Below are 15,374 nucleotides of genomic sequence, written 5' to 3' on the forward strand. Positions count from 1 at the left end.
GAAAGCAATTAAAAGTCCAATAAGATGACCATTAAGATATGAATAAACCAGAAGAGTCAAAGCCAAATCTGAGCATGCCACATAACAAAAAGAAAAAAAAGGAATTAAAAATGTTGTGAATTTCCATTTTATTATTTAAGAACAGTATTTTGAGTTAAGCCAGCAATCCAGCACTCTAATAAAGAAAACCCAAGTGCACTTTGTCTTCACGCTTATCCAAGTAAAAGTTTCTCATGTAACCCTGATAATGCTTCCATAACTCTGCAGTATCTGCATTGCCAATGACAGTAAGGTCGTCCAGATTCGTTACCGATACAGGCAGGGTTGCTGAGAAACCCCTCATGTCGATCTTTCGCAAGCAGCCTAGCATGCCTGTATTTTCAGGGAGAGTTGAGACACGTGAACAGTCGGACAAATCCAGAAACCTCAGCTTCTGTAGTTCAGACAAAGAATCCGGTAGGCCTTCCAATGCAGTGCATGCGTGCAACCTTAGGACCTCTAACTCGCTCAACCTACCGAGTTCCTCCGGCAACCCAATTAGATCGTGGCAGTTGGTGATGCTCAGTTTCTTTAGATTCACAATGTCACAAACTGTAGGTGGCAATCCCTCCAATCCATTGCAGTAGTCTATTTCAAGCTCTGTGAGTTTTTGAAATATTGTTGGGATGTCAAATGATGAACAATTTTTGTCTTGGCTGACTTCACACAGCACCATTGCTAGCTTCTGCAGTCCCAGGAATGGCTCTGTAAAAGTATGAGGAATAGGTAAGGATACCTTCTCCAACCTGACCCTTCTGAGATTCTTTAGAGAGCCTGATGGTGGCAGTCCACTTATTTCTGCAGAAACCGAGCTACGATTTACAATGACCAAAACCTTGAGATTTTCCATTCTCTCCAAAAATGGAGGTAAACAAAAAGAACTGGCTGAAAAATTCAAGATAAGGACTTCAGCACGAGAGAATGACGCATCAAACCAGTCTGACAGTCCCATCTCACCTGCACAGAGAGCAAACGAAGTTGCTCATCATGAAAACAGGCATAAGAGAAAACATTCAAACAGGTAAAGGTGTATTTTTGGTTGATAAATTCACCAGTATGTATGGAAACAATCTGAGCTTGTGATAAAAGATCCTTTTGTTGTTCCCAATCGTGAAGACCATCTCCTTCATTAATGATGAGTCTTATGTTTTTCTTGGATTTTTTGCTACTGTAGACAGCCAATTGGTTCAGCAGGTCATGCTGACTAACAAAGAGATCACTGAAGCCCTCATCTTCATCCTTTGCTTTATCCCTAGCGAGGCATCAAAAGTGAAATTTAACTAAGAGAGTAATTCAATTTGACCAAAGCATAGAGTTATGTCACCGAATAATCGAATATTATTATACCTTGTTCTTTCAAAAAGATCAATCAGATGCCGGTTGGAGAGCTCCTGTAAAATGCCACGGGCACTCTTTTCACTTTCGCCACGAATTTGAACCCATATGTCCATAATAGCAGTTGCTCGGATCCTTTTGTTATCAGGAAAGCAGCCGAAGTCCATAAAACATTCGCGTTGCTTTTCTGTCAAGGGCTTTAGGCTGACCTCCAGGCATCCAAGGATCTCCTCATAATCTTTAAAGATTCGTCCTCCTTGATGAAGCATTTCTGCTGTCTCTTCCCATTTCCATGTGTTGTCAAGTGAGGCTCCTATCACTTTAAGTGCTAGTGGGAGATACATGCAGCCTTCGACTATCTGAGAGTTGATACCATCATAATTAAGAAAAGGGGATGGACGCAAATCTCACATTTGGGCACTTAGCATGCACAATGTTACCCACCAAAAAGTGAAACAAGGTGATCATTGTCACATGTGCCCGTACATGATACAACTGTATCAATACTGATTGGCACCCAAGCATAAATACATACAAAATGGGGTCCCAACTCCATGAAATTTGCATTTCTGATGAGTAGATACACAAGAAATTTAGCTCATCAAAATACCAGCTACTCCCCTTGGAGTCATAACACAAACTATTTGTGTAGGTATTGGGTGCAAAAGGAGCACCACTGCTTTCTGCCTTTGCAGTTTCGTCTCTTGTTTACCATGTTTACCAGTGAGACTGGTAGTGCAATTATGCCAATGGCTTATGTCATGCTACCTGTAAGCACTGAAAAGACACTTTTAAGCACCTGATTAAATATAACACACAAAAAAAACACGGTGGGATTCTCATTTACATGAATGTCGTTTAACTCCAATAAGACAAATTTAGACTCTGTTTGACCTGAAACAAACTATCTCCTTGACTTGTGATATCCTGGCATCAGATTGGCCAGAAACTGACTAAGCGGTGCTGGCCATGCAAGACAGTGCTACCCTGATGGCTTCCAGCCAATCCTGCACCAGGAATGTTATTGGAAAAGGAAAATGCTAGATTATATTAACGTTGAATGCCCAAAACATCGGATGTGTGTCAAGCGCGCCCGACGTTGATGTGTATGAATTAGCAGCAGTCTTTGAACGCCGCTAATTCTCTGTGCAGAAAAACAGTTTTTAGCGGCAGACGCAACTGCTGCTGAAAACTATTTTTCATTTAACGTGCACCTGCTGCTGATTGCATGAGCAATCAGCGGTGGGCGAGTGTCCGACCTAACAGTGGATGAAATGTCATCCACTGTTATGGGTTACTAATACTATATATATATATATATATATATATATATATATATATATATATATATATATATATGTATGTGTGTGTGTGTGTGTGTGGTGCAGATGTGGATACAGAATCAAAGAGTAGAATCTCATAGGTGCAAGTTTTGACTCAATCAGATCCCGTAGATGTATTTATCATAGTAAATTTGTTAGAGATCTACCCTTGCATCATGGTTTTTTAACAAAAAATACCTATTTTAAGTCATGAAAAATTGATGCATTTATGACTTGATTTTTTAATCACCAAAAAATTTTGTACACACAGGATTTCGTTGATTCAAAAGTCTGTCCCCACCAAACAGACCAAGTAGATCATATCTGTAAGGGTTGATTCATTTAAAAGAACACGTGCAAATAGCAATAAAATATTGCACGTTTCAACTCATTGATACCGGATGCACATCTACACTAGAGATTTAACATATATATATACACACGGGTGCTTCTATTGTGGTATTGTACAACCATAACTTATGATGGTACACACTTGATTTACATAGATTTAAGATCCAAAAGAAAAATCTAACCTTTGGATTATGTTTAGCATGTTTTATTTAAATATATCCATGTGTTAAAGTTGACTCAAGCATGATGTTTTATACCAATTTTAAGCTATCCTTATCTTCATGAATTGTGAGCCATTGATTTTTTAGCATCTCAAAAAGTACAATCTTATGGTGTATTAGATATGATAAAACCTTCTAACATAGTAAATAAATGATGTTGAACACACCTGTATGGTTAGATTTAACAATTGGTGGCTAGATCCATACAAATAAAAGTGTGTACCGCCATATAGTATCATAGTACAAAACCATCATATATATATATATATATATGAGAGAGAGAGAATAATATTTGGTGCTATTGCAGGCATGAAACTATTGATCTAGAAATCATAGGTTCAAGCTTCAATGACTCAATCTGACAACATAGGTGTGTTCAGTGGTTTGTTTGCTAAGGACCAAACCATGGATCATGTTATTTTGATCTAAAAATATGATCATTTAAGTCATGAAATTTTAGTGCATTGTGGGCCATTGATTTTTGAAGTCCTTGAAAAACCTGCTTACATGTTACAATCACACACACACACACACACACACACACACACACACACACACACACACACACACACACACACACACACACACACACACACACATATATATATATATATAAAACTGGATACACACTTTCTATTTAAAGATCAAGGCTATGGTTATTCACAAATTCTATACAAGTTGTGAGAGCACCTTTTCCGCCACTTTCACCAGTTTAGCATCCAGATGCTTGGGGTCTTCATTTGAGGAAAGAGCATGGTGAAGGAATAGAGCCTTGGCATCTTCCTTTCCCAGCTGTGGGACCTGATAGCTGCAATCAAATTTCTTGAATTTCGTTCTAGATGTGACAATAGTTTTAAAGCCCCATTTTCTGATCACAAATTTCTCTAGCACTTTATCAGACCAAACATCATCTAAAAACACTAGGATGGCATCCCTCTCTGGCTTTCTATCCTTCAGACGGGACCTCAGCTGGGTAATTGCATCGTCCAAACTTACAAATTTAGGCACACTGATTGTACTTACCAAATCCACCCATAATCTCTCAACCATCGTGATCAACATCGAATCTGAAGACTTTGAAATACGTACATAGATGACCTTGTGGAACTCATCTGGGAGTTGCAAAATAAAGAAGACCATCAGCATTATTGTTCATGCTGAAATAATAACAGCTTCTACGTGGATTGTTTCTAAAAGAAAACAGGTGTTTGGAACTAAATTACTTTAAGGGAATTTCATGAAAAACAGGGAACTGAGTTCCCCTTCAAGAGTGTGTTTACAATTCTTGAATGGGTGGAAGTCAGATTCAATTCCATCAAATTTAGAAACAGGGAGAATCTTGATGGAACTATAATCCAATTCCACTAATTCAAACACCAATGAAAGGGGAATTACCACCTGTCTACCACTCTAATGTGTTCCTCTACGAAGTAATTGCATTGTCCACCCTAACTTTCCTTCAGATGCACTAGAATTCCAATTGCAAAATGCACAATGGGGAGTCCATTGGAAACTCTAGGGAATACAGAGGAATTGCAAGGTGTGATAGAGCTGCTAGGCATGTGAAATTGAAATAATTTGCATACTGCACACATCTATATGATCAAGTTCACAAAAATGGTTTCCCCAAACAAGCATGCAGAAGAATGGCTATCAAGAAGGACAAATCTAAACGGGAATTATACCTTTAACTTGCTCACAGAGCTTTTCCACCAAAGTTGATTTCCCACACCCTCCAAGACCGCAGACTCCGACCACGGAAACATCTTCCCGAAACAAATTTTGCTTCAACTCTTCCACTGGCGCCTTCCAGCCAACAGTAAATCTTGGTGGTTGTGGCACCGCGGAACCCGAGTTGGTGGTCGAGGTCGTTGGGATCTGCGTCCTCACAAACACCCATATGTCAAGAATCATTCTGTCGTGTATGAAATCCTTCAGATACTGGTTATGGCCTTTCAATCGAACGGCGTAATCATTAATCTTGAAGAATTTCCACATTGGCAGGTTGGTGCATTTGTTAACCAACTCCTCACATTCTTTCAATTTCTCCAACAGCTCATTCATCTCATCCCGTCTTTTGACAGTTAAATAATCGGTCCTGCTTTCATCTGCAATTTCTTCATCGAACTGCTTAACATGTTCGATTCGAGGAATCAAATTGTTTAGATGTACCTTGAGCGTACCGAACTCGCTATCGAAACTCTCATATACCTTCTTCACCTCCTCGATAACCTTTAGTATCCCTTTGACCACAGTATGTACTGTTATAGAAATCGGTTCCACCATCTTCTTTCTAGTATTTCTGTCGCTTCGATTCTCTAACAGAAGAATCAGAGAGGACTAACGTGGAGTACCCAACTCCCAATCCGTATAGATTAATAAGATCAAACCTCAAATACACAGATTTTGAGTTTGTAAACCAAATTCAGACGAATAAAGCAAACTTGGTGGTTTCTTCGACTCTTTCAGATCTCATTAAGAACGAATTTGGTAGAAACCGAAAACATATCAGAGCGAGAAGTGAATATCATTATCGTCGGTATGACGAATACCAAACTCATTAGTATAAGGTGATTGGTCGTCTACATCTTAAATCATTCCAAACAATGACCAAGTTTCTCCCAAAATTTTCATTGTTCACAACTGGAACTCAGTTCCCCAAACAAACGGTTTCTTTGCGAATCACTGAAACAGCGCAAATATTTCTGAAGACCAACGTGATTGAGAAATTTTATGCAGGAAAAGAAAATGGAGAGAAACTGTTTATTAGCAGCGGAGGAAGTGACGAACCTGACTGATCGTTCAGATGGCCAGCCTTCTTCTCAACGGTCTCTCTCTCTCTCTCTCTCTTCGGGAGCATAGAGAATGAAGACAGTTTTGTTCCCGCGGACAAACGCGACCTTTGTCCGCGTTCTCGGGGAAAGCATCAACTATGAAAATGGATAAGCGAACGCCCCCAGTTGTCAATGCTCCCCCAAAGCCAATTATTGACGCCCCCAGATTCCAGTAGGGGTCAACCTTTCAATTTTCTGATATCAGTTTCTGATTCGGACACGACATTTTGGTCTAATGGCACAAGCACAGATGCTCGGACACGTCGACATCGACACTCGGTCATTATTTTAATATTTGTAATAATAATTTTTATTTTTTACTAAAAAAAATAGAATTTTTTATTGATTAAAATAAAAAATGTTGTGCCCTCTACCTTATTTCTTAAAAAAAAAATCAAACTTGCACGTCAAACTCGTGTCACGTGTCCTTGTGTTCACCAATCCTTGTGACATAGGTCGGGATTGGCAGAACAATTTTGTGAATGGGTCGGATTCAGAACGAAGGTCTTGCAATTTTTTACTGTTTCATATCGGATTCCAATCAGGGTAAGTTCGACAGCTCCTAAAGGGCCTGTGATTTGAGATCTCATGCATTTTAGAAAGTCATTCTAAAAAACAAGTAAAGCAGGTACAAATCACAGGTGAGCCCGGAATTGAGATCTCATGTTCGTTGCTTCTTAGAAATCAATCAGATTCATATTCTCATTCAAATGAGAAAATGAATCAGTAATGTATTTAGATGTTTACAATCCAATCCGGTTGCATCCCTTCCTTTATTATTATCTATTAACCAAGGTTAACTTTCAAATCAAATTACAGTAACACCTTTTTATAATTAAATGTTTCAAATGATGACTCTTTTCTTTCTTTACAAGGATAAAGAAGCTAGTTTTTTATTTTATTTATTTTATTTTATCATACAAATGCAATCTAGATGCATGATTTTACAGAAACAGACTTTTGAATCATCCGACCTATTATGATGTATAACACGAGTTTTTTAAGACTTAAAAATTAACAACTCATAATTTTTGTTAATATTCAAGCATACAAAATTATTTTTTTTATCAGATAAGGATAAAGATGATCCAATAGTCAATTCCGAACAAACGAACCACGCCAAATCCATTTGCCAGGATTTACCATCCAGCAAGGTCTCGTTGTCTGGTAGGGTGTCTGTGGGATTCATTGTTTGGCAGGTTTCTGTCGTCCTACCCCAAGGATCGACTATGTGTAGCCAATCACACGACAACATTTCATGTGGAGCCAGAACTTTGCAATGGTAGGCCCCATGCAATGCTGTCATGTGATTGGCTATCGCACTTAGCCATGTCACTTAACCGCGCTTTTGATCGCAGCTCCCCCCAAACCTTTTATTTTCATTGATACGTGGATTCTGTTTCTTAAGGGACGGTTTGCTTGTCAAAGGAAGTAAGCACTTTCCGTGGAAACACATCGATGGGTGTGCATTTCTGTGGGGCCCACAGTGACAGAAACAAAAAATGAGGCTCCTCTCTCTCTCTCTCTGCGCAGAAAGAGACCCCATATTCAACGTTGGACACCCCTTTCTTGCGGAAAGTGCTTTTGTGGGGAGAGTCCGATTTGTTTCTGCATAAGAGGAAACAGTGAAAGAGGTGCTGCGGCTTCCTCTTTCCTGACATGCAAACGGGCTTTAAATATATTATTTATTTGGGGATGCTGGAGCATGCCCACGCACAGTTGCCCCATGATGCCCCTTCTCCAAAAACTTAGAGTGGTTAGACAGTCTCATTAAATGAAACTGTCGCCAACTCCAGATGGATTGGATCCACACAATTGAAGATTCACTCTCCACAAGGAAGTCAAGCAAACATTGGGAAAGACTCCTCTCATCAAGAACCCAAAGCGGGGCTTCGCTTGTCTGGTAGGAGCAGCTAATGCACTTCACCTTGTATTGGGACGACTCAGGTTCAAAACCCAATGGTATTGTTGTATAACTGGTAGGGGCCTGCCTAATTTCAGCTTGCCTTTCAAAAAAAAATGTCAAAAATCTGTTTTTTGTAATTTTTTTTTTTGTTTTCCGACATTTCGGCCGTTTCCCAACCAGGATGGTGCCACTGCCACCCTTGCCCTTCTACACCATCAAGGTCACCAGCCACTGGCTGACCTAAAAATGATTTTTTTTTTAAGTTATTAATGACAAAAAATTTGAATTTCTAGTTCTTTGCAAATCAGATTCTGCCCCTGCAATCCAAACACTACCTTAGTTCTCTCATAAAACAATTAGATAGTGTCTTCTGGCTTGTTTGGTTAATTGCTATTTTGTCATTCAATTTGTATTTATAATGACGTATCTTAAAATGAGTTTTGCTAATTATTTCACAGAGATACGAGTATGATACGACACACGATTCAAGTTTCACACAAGTTAAAAAAAAATGAAATATAGGACATGGGATGTTTTAGTTTTTTCATCATAGAACTTTTTACAATATTTTAATATATAAAACAAAACTTTTATGGAACTATTATTAAAATTTATTTAACAACTATTGAAACACATTCAAATAATATCTATACATGTCCATGTCTACCATTAGTTGTGCCAGCAGGGACACACGGCTAAAATAGCTTGTCCCGGACTCCATGTGCATAGTCTACTAAAATGATGCTGGCTGTCTACTCTCTACCCTTCATTGCTCCCTTAGGGTACGTTTGATGGCTTGTCTAGGATTGGACGAAATGAACAAAAAGGATAGAACAAAACATTTATTCTGTTCTGTTCGTTCTGTAACATCTGTTTCAAGCCCAACGTTTGTCTGAACCGTACACAGATGTTATGTTCCAAATGTCCATTGTTTGATGACAATATGAGGATAACTTGGACAGTCATGGATAATGGATCGAATTACTTTGTTTTGGATCGTATGACCCGATCCATCCACTATTTTACACGTTTTAACCAATTTATTATGGTTTTTTGCCCGGATATGGATCCAATTACGAAATTATATCTAAAATCATGGTTTTTTGCCATGATTATGGATTTGAAATTGAATTTTTACCCTAAATATGGATTTTTGTCCCCAATATGGATCTTGAATGACATTTTTGTCATGAATATGGATTTAGAATTGAATTTTTGCCATGAATATGGATATTTACCCCAAATATGGATCTTGAATTGGATTTTTGGCCACAATATGGATTTTTGCCTTGAATATGGATCTAAAATTGGATATTTGCCCTGAATATGTATTTTTGCCTCAAATATGGATTTTTGTCTCAAATATGAATCTAGAATTGGATATTTGCCCTGAATATGTATTTTTGCCTCGAATATGGATCTCAAATTGGATTTTGGCCCCAATATGTATTTTTGCCTCGAATATGGATCTAGAATTGGATATTTTCCCTCGATACGTATTTTTGCCTGGAATATAGATCTCAAATTGGATTTTTGCCCCGAATATGAATCTCAAATTGGATTTTACTTTACTGGCGGTTATGCCCCAAAATCTTGGACAAGCAAATGATTTCCAGAAAACAAACACCTTTTAATCAAACCAAGTATTGACTTAGGTTAGATCAGTTTTTTCTAATGTACTTTGGTTTTAACAAGCGTTGACCACATCGTTCAAGTGAGAGAAGAAACCAAGCATAGTTTTCCAAAAGTTGATAAGCAACATGCTAGGTGCACCAAAACATGTCAATGTAAAAGGAAAGACAACAGTAAAGGTTCAAACAGGTGAATGAATTATTGCATAAAAGAAACCAGGATTGTTTGATGCAATAGCCAAATGCCTGAGCTTTTGATGACTATAAGCTCTATTTGCGTCACTTCCATGGCTGTACTGCATACGACCCCCATACTCCTACTAGTTGCTCACTCACGCAGAATAGAATAAATCGATTGCTCCCATGCAGAAAGGACATGTGGGCATGGTTTTCTTGAACATAGAGTACATGGTTCTGCTTTTCCAGACACAATTATATTCAATTTAACAAGACATTTGAATCCACAAAATTGGAAGGCATCCCTGGCGGTAACAAAAGTAAATACCTAACAAGAAAATATGAAAGAAAGAAATGAAGAGAGGCAGAGTGATGCCTTGTTGTATTTGTAATTTTCAATTTTAACCAATTCCATGGATAGGAGAACAAAAATTGGAGGCAGAGATACAGATATAATAAGTTTTAGCTTATCAATATAGTTCAAAATTCAAATGTACATGAGTATGATCCTAAGCACAATAGCCTCTAGAAGATTAAATGACGCAACCCATCTTAGTGACAATTATATTTCAGGCATGTGATGATTCAAAATAGAAATGATTTGATTTCTTCCATGAAAATTTCAAAAACTTTCAGATGAAAAGATTCCATACAATTCAATTAAAAAAAACAGATTCCACACGACAAGTTTAGTAGGAAGAGGCCACGCAATCATAATGGCAATATTAATATGGTAGTAGGTCCAGCAAATTTGGGTGTCATGTCAACTATGGGCCATGTGATTGTAAAGTGTGGGTTTCTACGTGAAGCTAGGAAGGTATTTGTTAGGATGAGGAGATGGGATTTGATATTGTGGACCATAATGATCAATGGTTATTTGAAACATAATCATGGGAAAGAAACACTAAGCCTCTTATAGAAATGTGTGATAGTGACATTGAGCCTAACCAACACACTTTTACTGCTTCTAAAGTGTGCTTCTCTAGATACAGGAAAATAGATACATGGCATTGCTAAAGGGCGATGGGATTTAGAAACTCATGTTGGTAGCTGTCTTATAGATATGTACATGAAAAATGGGAATCCAGAAAGTGCAAGGTTGGTCTTTGACGTAATGCCTGAAAAGGATGTTGTTTCATTCAATACCATGATATCAGGTTATGGAAGAAATGGTGGTGCTGTTGCCATAGAAACAAGTCCACTGAATGTCCTCTTACATTTTGGTGTTTCATAGATACAAGTAAAATCTCACATTGAATCATTCTTGTTATAATCTTTGCAGGAAGCTTTAAAGACAAAGGGACTTAGAGATGATACTACATGTATAGTAATAGATATATTGCCATAAAAAAAGCCACCTACTTGTCAGTTTTCTAATTGATGACTTAGCACAGATTGACTTCCAACTAAGCCCATGAAACTAAAGTCTTATGTGGCTTGGCCAAGCAAAGCTACAGACGTGATCAAATCACCTAAGGCTTGGCTACTTGCCCAACTAGATCAAAACTCAAACCGAGACTCAAGTGCCTAAGTGAGTCTACAATCCCAAGTCTGCAGGCCAAGAATTAATTGGGCCAATCAAGTCTGCAGGCTAAGTTCTAAGTCAATTTTAACTCTAGATTCTGGAACCAAAATTCAAATTAGATACCATGAACTTCTAGTTCCTAAACAAAATTACAATAAGTAACATGATAAAAATCATAGATCTCTAATAAATGATAAAAATCAAAGAGCAATTAGAGATATAGTCAACTAAGAAGGGGAGATGGTCATGTAGTTTAAATTTCATGATGTATTACTTTAGAAAAGCCTACTAATGTATACAGAAACTGCAAGAGCTCAACCACACCTGCCACATGATCGAGAAATGCAAGTCCCATGCAACTCACACAGTCCATGCAAATTCAATTCATGACCATACAAAGTATTAAATAGCAAAATATCAGGGATATCAACTCCAGTGTGAATTATATTATCAAGAAAAGCTAGGAGAGACTCCAAGTACATTCAAAAGATCAAAACTGACACCAGCTAACACCAACATTAGTCCTAAGTAAAATTCCAACACTGAACATTTTCTCATTCTTCATTTATATATCAAGGTCACGTGCAAGTCATACAATTTTCATATCATTGTAGCTAGAACACCTGAAAAGCCCCTTGACTAGTCTCAACATCACAAAGCAAGAAACTCTCACCCTTTCCTTTGTACTCCCCAACCGTAGCATGATATTTAGACTTGAAACTCTCAAAATTTTGACTAGTGAAATTCATAAAGAGCATAGCCAGACATGCAGAAGATAATGAAGTTCACATGTTCTAAAACAAATCATACACAAAAGGTTAAGCAACAACATCCAACTGAAAAAGACCTGATTGCACTTATGCAAGGAACTATAAACAGACCTTGACAAGTGCTTGATATGACTCATTGCCTGAACTACTTGAATAGAAGCGAAGCCACTCTAATTCTTCACAAGCGACACAATGGGAAAAATAATATCATAATTATTATTATTAAAAAAATGTAACACTTCCACCTATTAGATACCTAGAATAGCCATGAGATCAGTATTGAATTATTCACCAAGAAAGAAGCAACACCAATGCAATTCAAAGGCATAATCATATAATAAAGTCTGTCAAAAATGAAACAAAACCTTATGAGATTTTTGACAGAATCATCCTTCATATCAACACCATTAGTTGACAAAAAGGATTGGGTACTCCTTCCTAGTGCAACGAAGAATCCAAATATTGGTAAAAACATACAGAAACTACTGACTATAGATGTCCCAATAAGGACAACCTAAATTCAACGATAAAATGAAGAAATAAGAATAAGATTTCCTCAGGAAAATCAAAATCTCTAACCTCAATACTTTCACATGTTGTGAGTCTTGACCATATTCTTTCCCTGTCCATAGCACGCTGCAGTTGTTTATGTATAAGATTCACCCAGAAAGCTAACTCTTCAGTGTTCTTTTCTTTTTTCTCCCAACAAGCTCCATCTCTAGGACCAAAGTGGGCAAGAAATTCTCTATGAAGGCCTATTTTTCTCATAGAGTCATAAGCTTGATCTATAGGAATAAAATCAGCAAGCTTGTTCATAAGCTTGCCAATAACATCTAATATAAGGGAGAAAAGGTGTGGGCCACTATGCGCATCCTGAGAATCGCTGGTTTCTGCTTCTGCGCATCACCCACAACCGCCAAACCTCTAACCCCCTTCAATACAGTTGGTTCGGCCCCGAATTCTGGCGGCACTTCATCCTTCTCTGCCTCCACAAGGCCAATTCCCCTGAACTCATAGTTTCACCAACTGGGTCACTCCCAAAATCAGATTTTTCATCACCACCCAAAACCCCAACCTCCGCAACACCAATCGTCCCCAATCCCCCCACTTTCTCCGAACACAAATTCCCCTCTTCCCAAACACCCACCTCCTCAACCCGACCCCAACAACCCTAGTTCAGTAGAAACATCATCCTTCCCATCCTCCAAAACTGCATCCCCATCTTCATCGTTCGCCTCCTCCGACGCCTTGGCGATAGGCACCTTCGTCGGGGCCGACCGATATCTGTCGGAAACATCACTGCCGCCCTCCACCGCTGCCCCTCTGGCCGCTACATAGGAGAGGGAGAGAGCTCCGAGAGAGAAAGAGAGTCGGGCATGCGAGATGGTCTGGCGCGCCCGTCGAGAAATTTTCATTCCTGTTATTTTTGTAACAGGGGGGAGGGTGAAACGAAAATAACATACGTATAAGAACGCGGCGGACGCGCAGAACATCGTCTGTCGCATCCAACGTTTGTTGAAAATTGCCGTTCCTAGCGTAATTTTCGTCCAATCATGCTGGGAATGGCACATCAAACATACTCTTATGGAGCGTTTGTGTGTCATAGAAAGTGGGCTGTTTTCCGTGAAAATGCATTGACGGGTGTGCATTTTTGCGGGGTCTACAGTGACAACACAAACAGCAGAATCCACCGTTTTTGTGAATAACCCTCGATGGACGTGCCATTTTACACGTTGGACATGGGTTTTCCACATAAATGGTTTCCGTGGAGACAGGTCCGATTCCATTTCCGCGGCAGACGTTTCCACGAAAGAGGGTGCCGTACGTTAACATGCAAACGCCCCCTTAGTGGCAAAGCACCACTAAGCAATTAACGTCTAACTTTTCACTGACCTGACCAAGATTGAGGCCAATCCCAAACTTAATACAAAGCTCGACAATGTCAAGGGTGTATGGTGGTGAAGCTCGAGAACTAGGCATGGCTCAGCTTGGTTCATTTATACACTTAATAGAACCTGGTGGGATCGAACCCTGGTTTATAAAATTGGGGAGGTTTTGGTCATGGATCTCGTTTGTTGTTACTATAAAAATGCAATTTTTGCTTATTGAATCCTTTTGTAATTTTTGTATGTTGAGATCAATTGTGCATTTCTAGAGATTTTAAAAAGTTTGCAACAAATTATCTTTGTGGTTAATGTGACTGTTCATTTTCTAAATTTTTCATCAACATTTTTAAGTAAAACAATTGTAGAAATTATAACCATGAGCGCCTAGTAGTGTATATAGTTTGAGAGTTTCTGGGATACATAGATTGGATTCATATGCAGAAAACCTTACTTTTTAAAATTAAAAATTTATTGGTAAGTGTCTTAGATAAAAACTTCTGAAAATGTGAATATGTCACAAGAAATGAACGAAAAGTAATTCCCCTTTATTACTTTTTTTCATGATGCAAATAATGTTTTCAGAAAATGCAACGGAGCAAAAAATGATTGCCTAACTGAGAAGTGGGGTAGAAAAAGTAGTTCAATATTATGTGCCGCTGTTGGTTTATATATTTTTTACGAATGACACAGATATTTTCCCAAAGTAAAATAAATAAATATCTTCTTTACTTATTATTATATAAGAACCAAGCGGTAATGGGATAAGAAATTTCAAGTAGATAAAAATAAAGAATATATGGCCCATGCAGGTTTCGAACCTGCGACCTTCGCGTTATTAGCACGACGCTCTAACCAACTGAGCTAATAGGCCATATTGTGGGACTTTTCCTCATCATAGTGATGACTTATTTTTTATCAGCAACCATGCAAGTAAGAACGTACCAACAATTCGTCTCTAAACAATGCATTGCAAGCATGAAACATTAAGGTGCAACAACTTGCCCGAACAAAAGACGAGAGCAAAACAGAGGCAGTTGTGACCAACAAATCACTTGGCAAGTTGTACTACATTCATTCTAAAAAATGTGGAAAGTTGAAAATCCTTTTGGATTTACCAATGTAATGGACCTATGGTACTTATTTACACCTAGAGGCATCGAAGTTCATCAGCACTAGCAAATTCTCAAAATGCTTGTTCAATAGAGGGATGTGATGCCTGGGCAGTCAAGGTTCGATTCCCATGGGCGTTGCCCCGCTACGCAAGCCAATGTCTAGCATAGGCCTCAGAGGTAGGGGTCCTAGTCTTAAAGTTTTACGCTGCCGGGACGACGATCATAGGTATGGCAGGCTGAGCCAGCGCGACCAGGTATTCGTGCT

The 15,374-nt window shown here is 38.6% G+C and overlaps 1 protein-coding gene and 1 non-coding gene across 2 annotated transcripts; both read right to left on the reverse strand.

The window, feature by feature from the left end:
- Positions 1-14: 14 nt before the first annotated feature.
- Positions 15-5,584, reverse strand: LOC149838713 (putative disease resistance protein At5g47280). The gene is made up of 5 exons (XM_090006760.1): positions 4,954-5,584; positions 3,959-4,380; positions 1,387-1,733; positions 1,092-1,291; positions 15-996 (listed from the first exon to the last, which is right to left on the reverse strand). The coding sequence occupies exons 1-5, from the start codon at positions 5,552-5,554 to the stop codon at positions 176-178; spliced, it is 2,391 nt and encodes a 796-aa protein (XP_089862886.1). The 5' UTR covers positions 5,555-5,584; the 3' UTR covers positions 15-175.
- Positions 5,585-14,794: 9,210 nt separating this feature from the next.
- Positions 14,795-14,868, reverse strand: TRNAI-AAU (transfer RNA isoleucine (anticodon AAU)). Its single transcript has one exon. It is a non-coding gene; the product is annotated as a tRNA-Ile (tRNA).
- Positions 14,869-15,374: the final 506 nt, after the last annotated feature.

Source organism: Nuphar pumila, chromosome 5, assembly GCF_984573655.1.
Source record: "Nuphar pumila chromosome 5, dmNupPumi1.hap1.1, whole genome shotgun sequence".
Lineage (NCBI taxonomy): Eukaryota > Viridiplantae > Streptophyta > Magnoliopsida > Nymphaeales > Nymphaeaceae > Nuphar > Nuphar pumila.

Excerpts from the sequence above, each read along its gene's own strand:
- LOC149838713 (XM_090006760.1), bottom strand. The coding sequence starts at position 5,554 with ATGGTGGAACCGATTTCTATAACAGTACATACTGTGGTCAAAGGGATA. Across the intron at positions 1,734-3,958 it reads TGGTGAAAGTGGCGGAAAAG|ATAGTCGAAGGCTGCATGTA; the intron begins GTGCTCTCACAA and ends ATCAACTCTCAG. Across the intron at positions 997-1,091 it reads GATTGTTTCCATACATACTG|GTGAGATGGGACTGTCAGAC; the intron begins GTGAATTTATCA and ends CTCTCTGTGCAG.